At 43.5% G+C, this 5,370-nt stretch overlaps 1 protein-coding gene across 1 annotated transcript; it reads right to left on the bottom strand.

Moving 5' to 3' along the window:
* Nucleotides 1-2,784: 2,784 nt before the first annotated feature.
* Nucleotides 2,785-5,127, bottom strand: LOC104774027. Its single transcript, XM_010498695.1, has 6 exons — nucleotides 4,852-5,127; nucleotides 4,648-4,749; nucleotides 3,744-4,410; nucleotides 3,486-3,620; nucleotides 3,140-3,422; nucleotides 2,785-3,031 (listed from the first exon to the last, which is right to left on the bottom strand). Exons 1-6 carry the CDS (start codon nucleotides 5,125-5,127, stop codon nucleotides 2,785-2,787), a joined length of 1,710 nt encoding a protein of 569 aa, XP_010496997.1.
* Between the last annotated feature and the right edge of the window lie 243 nt (nucleotides 5,128-5,370).

The raw sequence follows: 5,370 nt of genomic DNA on the forward strand, positions 1-5,370 counted from the left end.
TTGAACTAGATATCCTTTGAATAAGGGCTTTCAGGATTGTTGATACAGCTCATAGTCTTTCCACACTTCAGTTCTGAGGTCAAGCTTAGTCAAGAATCATTAGAGTGTTAGCCAAAGAACAAGAACCATCAGTTAGAGATCATAATTCAACAGAAATATTTAAAAAATTTGACTCAATAAAACAAAAATACAGTTTTGACACAAGACACAAAAACCAAGTAAGTAGTTAGTACTAACCTCCCCCAGACTTAAACAACACTGTCCCCAGTGTTATCAAGCAAGGGAAAAGTTGAGAAACAAAAATGTGTTGAAAAATTGAATGAAAAAGTGAACAGATTCTCGGGTTACCCATTGGTGTCGATCGATACCATGCAAGGCAGCATCGATCGACACCTTCGGCGAATGGTGAATGTTGGCCGAATCTCCTTGTTTGTTGCAGTTAGTTGTGTTTTGTTGGATCAATCCTTTGATGTTAATTCTGTTAAGAAGCACTCAAACACAAACACAGGTTAAAAGCAACATGATAGATAGATGGTTCATAAATCCAAACAACTTTCAAACACAAACTGACTCAAAGCAAGAATGAAAATGACTCAATCCTAGGAAAGGGAAAAAGATAAAAAGAAACCATGATCAGAAGCTAAAATGTAACAGAAACATCATCAGCACCATCATCACCATCAGTATCATCAGCATCCGCATCATCCTCAGCAGATGGTGAAGATGGCGAAGGGGACCTGCGCCTAGTACGCCTGGTAGGACGAATGCAGCCACACTGGGAGAGTCGAGCCATGCCATTCCAGATGGCACGCAAAGCAGAAACCACATAAGTCTGATGAGCTCCCTGGTCCATAGTAGCGGGATCCTCTGATGGCTCTGGAAACTCAAATGCCGCAGTCCCAGAAGAAGAACCAGTCTCAAAACCCCCAGCAGGGTTAGTAGCAGCTGCAGCATCAGTAGTAGTCCGCGAAGTGCGATGGCGACGGGAAGGAGCATAAACAACATAGTCATCTGGTGAAGGGCGAAAACGCAACTGCTCAGGATCATCACCGCGGAGTGCGATGGTGGTAAGATCAGGTCGTGGAAGGCGGACAAAGTGCTCTCCTGTCTCATCAACAAACCTCCACAACAAACCTGGTTTCAGCCAGTGTGCACTCCTCAAATATGGCTCATCCATAAGCTGTCTCTTAGTGACAACACTATAACCAGCAATAGGAATCTTCTTGAACTGAAGGATAGCAGTAATAAGGCTCCCCACAGCCTCTCTCTTAACTCCAGTACCCGAGAATGGCTTGGTCTGCAGCTCAACCAAATGGTGTGCAAAAACAGCTCCAAAGTTAAGGAGCATAGGGTCACGACGCTCACCAATGGACATGGAAGGAATCATGTTGCCAACACCACAACTCAAAAAGTATAGCTCTGCAGCTCTCATCTTGTTAGGCTCCATCTTGCACTGAAAAGTGGTAGCAACAGCTCTAAGAACATATCGGAGTACAGGATGGCAGACCTCTGATTGAAGCATCTTCTTAGAATTATACGGACCATGTCCTATGTAGGACCACAAAGGAGAGAGATCCTCATAATGCTTAGGCAAAGCAACCTTCTGATAATAATGAGTCCAACGAAACACATCACACAGATGAGCAAAATCGATATCATAAGGCATTCCGTTAATGAAGAAATGCAATCGACCGTCTCTCGCAGTTGGTGCTTGCTCATTCCCATAAGTGACCCTAACAGATGCCATGAACTGTCGCACTAAATCCGGGTACAAATCATACTGCCTAGTACAAACAGTTCCTAATCCCATCCTATCAATCAAATCCAAGACCTCATCATGAATTCCCAACCTACGAAGAATGACAGGGGCAACAAACCTTATAGGCTCAATCTCAACTCCCAACCATGCATTGTAACGCATTGTTTCATAATCTCCCCAAACTCCCACTGGTCTATTGATGAATTCAGGCTTGCTAAGCTCAGGAAGCTTGTGTTGAGGCCATTCTCTCTCAGTTGGAATTGGTAGACCTTCTTCTTTTGGCCATGGGAACCTTGATTGAATGGGAGATGGAAGAGAGAGATCAGGTAAGGTTGTGGAGGCCGTCGTCGGACGTCGTGGAGGCTGGGGAAGGCCCGCCGGAGCTCGCGGAGGCGGATGGCCGCCGGATTGACAAGGTGGGTGAGCTGAAGAAGAAGCTTCACCGTCGTTCTTGCGAGTCCTCTTGTTGGCTGTCATCACTCCAAAACACGAAAATGACACTAGATCCAGGTAGAGGAGAGAAAATCGAATGGATTAGAGCTTCGAATCACTCAAAACGGAGCTGAAATGAGAGAGTTATGAGCAATTTAGGGTTAGCTCGAATTTGGGTTGAATAGGGGAAGAAGACGAGTCTCGCGGTTTTAATCGTCCTTCCTTGGGTTTAAGTGGTATCGACCGATGCTCTTATAAGGTAGCATCGATCGATGCTTCCTTGTCGGACCCGGCCCATTTTCGATCACAAGCCCACACGATTGAAACCCAATAAAATCAAACCTGATGGCCTGTTTTCTCGCCTCGGTCCATAACAGTGTCGACCGATGTCCATTTACATGGTATCGGTCGATGCTAGCTCTGATCAATGGTATCCGTAACTCTCTTTTTTTTTCTGAAATAATAAAACTCAAAACCAAAAATTAATATGTTAGTGATCCTAAAAAGCAATAATTCAAAATAATTAGTTCTTACCAGTGGGTTGCCTCCCACTCAGCGCTTGTTTTAAGTCATTAGCTTGACTTGGCAGCGGATTAGGCAGAGGGTGCATCATCCAAACGCACAATGTGTCCGTCTGGTATCTCAGCTTTTGCCCAATAGTGTTTCACCGTTTGGCCATTAACAGTAAATTTCTCCCCTTTTGAGTTCAACAGCACAATAGCTCCATATGGTCTGACTTCTTGAACAGTAAAAGGACCAGACCAGCGGGAACGCAGCTTTCCAGGAAACAGCTTCAAGCGGGAATTGTAAAGGAGAACCTGGTCATTAGGCTCAAAGTGTCTGGAGATGATCTTCTTATCATGATAAGCCTTGGTCCTCTCCTTGTACAGCTTGGAATTCTCAAATGCATGAAATCTCAGCTCATCTAACTCATTCAACTGCACTAACCTTCTCTCTGAAGCTGTCTTGGCATCCAAATTCATCAATTTAACTGCCCAGGCTGCTTTGTGCTCTAACTCCACTGGAAGATGACAGGCTTTCCCATAAAGCAGATGGAAAGGAGTAGTGCCAAGTGGTGTTTTATAAGCAGTTCTATATGCCCAAAGTGCATCATCAAGCTTCATAGCCCAATCTTTCCTTGTAACACCCACTGTTTTCTCTAGAATCTCCTTAATCTGCCTGTTGGAGACTTCAACTTGTCCACTAGTCTGCGGATGATATGGACTAGCCACTCAATGTTGAACACCATACTTTTTCAGCAGCTTCTCAAACACTTTATTGATAAAGTGCTTACCTCCATCACTGATGAAAATGCTAGGAACTCCAAACCGCGGAAAGATAATGGTCTTAAACAGCTTAAGAACCACAGCAGAATCATTCGTTGGACTTGCAATTGCTTCAGCCCACTTGGAGACATAGTCAACAGCCACTAAGATGTATTGATTCTTTTAAGAAGATGGGAATGGTCCCATAAAGTCAACGCCCCAACAATCAAAAACTTCAACCTCAAAGATAAAGTTTTGTGGCATCTCATGCCTCTTACTAAACTGACCTTTCCGCTGACAAGCATCACATCTAGAGACAAACTCATTAGCATCCTTGAACATTGTTGGCCACCAAAACCCAGCTTGTAGAACCTTAGACACTGTCTTGAAAGTAGCAAAGTGTCCAGCGTAATCTGATCCATGACAGTAAAATAGAACATCAGGAACTTCTGTCTCAGCTAGACATCTTCTGTAAACACCATCACTGCAATGCTTGTACAAATAAGGCTCATCCCAATAATATCTCCTTAGCTCTCTCAAGAACCTCTTCTTATGATAGCCTATGAATTTTTCTGGTTCTACCTCTGCAGCAAGATAATTGGCAATATCAGCATACCAAGGTTGATTGGAGCTAGCCACAGCAGCTAAGTCTCCATCATTAGACCAATCCGTTTCGGGAAACAAAGGGTGTCGATCGATGCCACCTGGTTGGTGTCGATCGACACCATATGCATCCGAAGACAAAACCTTCGACTCTTCAGTCCGAAACCCAGTATCAACAAAATAAACATGCTCTTCAGGTAGACAATCACGAATTGGGACATCATCATCAATCCTAATCCTGGACAAGTGATCAGCAACACCATTCTCTATCCCCTTCTTATCCCTCACTTCAATGTCAAACTCTTGTAGAAGAAGAATCCATCTCAAAAGTCTAGGCTTAGCATCCTTCTTCTGCATCAAGTACCTTAATGCAGCATGATCAGTATGAACAATGACTTTTGAACCAACCAGATAAGATCTAAACTTCTCAAAAGCAAACACCACAGCCAACAACTCCTTCTCTGTTGTTGCATAATTCCTTTGTGCCTCATCAAGTGTCCTGCTTGCATAGTAGATTGCATGAAGTTTCTTATCTTTTCTTTGTCCCAGCACTGCTCCTACTGCAAAGTCACTAGCATCACACATTACTTCAAAAGGCAGATCCCAATCTGGTGGCTGAACAATAGGTGCACTCACAAGCTCCTGCTTAATCCTCTCAAAGGCTATGCGACATTCATCAGTGAATTCAAACTTGACATCTTTGCACAACAAAGCAGAAAGTGGTCTTGCTATCTTGCTGAAATCTTTGATAAATCGCCTATAGAACCCTGCATGTCCAAGAAAGCTCCTCACTGCCTTCACATTCTCTGGTAGTTGAAGACTTGTCATCACCTCTATCTTAGCGCGGTCAACTTCTATTCCAGCTTCTGAAACCCTGTGGCCAAGCACTATGCCATCTCTAACCATAAAATGACACTTTTCCCAGTTAAGTACCAAATGCTTCTCTTCACACCTTGCTAGCACCTTACAGAGATTATCCAAACAGCTTTTGAATGAAGACCCATAAACTGAGAAATCATCCATGAAAACCTCCATATAATCCTCAATCATATCAGTGAAGATTGACATCATGCATCTCTGAAATGTTGCAGGAGCATTACAGAGACCAAAAGGCATTCTGCGGTAAGCGAAGGTACCATAGGGACAAGTGAAAGTGGTCTTCTCTTGGTCATCAGGATGAATAGGAATCTGGAAAAAGCCTGAGTAACCATCCAAAAAGCAGTAGTATGGATGATTAGCTAACCTCTCCAACATCTGGTCAATGAAAGGAAGTGGGAAGTGATATTTCCTTGTTGTAGCATTCAGCTTCCT

The sequence above is a fragment of the Camelina sativa genome, unplaced genomic scaffold (assembly GCF_000633955.1).
Source record: "Camelina sativa cultivar DH55 unplaced genomic scaffold, Cs unpScaffold01090, whole genome shotgun sequence".
Classification (NCBI taxonomy): domain Eukaryota; kingdom Viridiplantae; phylum Streptophyta; class Magnoliopsida; order Brassicales; family Brassicaceae; genus Camelina; species Camelina sativa.

Coding starts and splice junctions, on each gene's coding strand:
- LOC104774027 (XM_010498695.1), bottom strand. CDS start 5,127: ATGTCAATCTTCACTGATATGATTGAGGATTATATGGAGGTTTTCATG. Junction 3,621..3,743: donor TGATGCTTGTCAGCGGAAAG/GTCAGTTTAGTA, acceptor AATACATCTTAG/TGGCTGTTGACTATGTCTCC. Junction 3,032..3,139: donor AAGACAGCTTCAGAGAGAAG/GTTAGTGCAGTT, acceptor GATCATCTCCAG/ACACTTTGAGCCTAATGACC.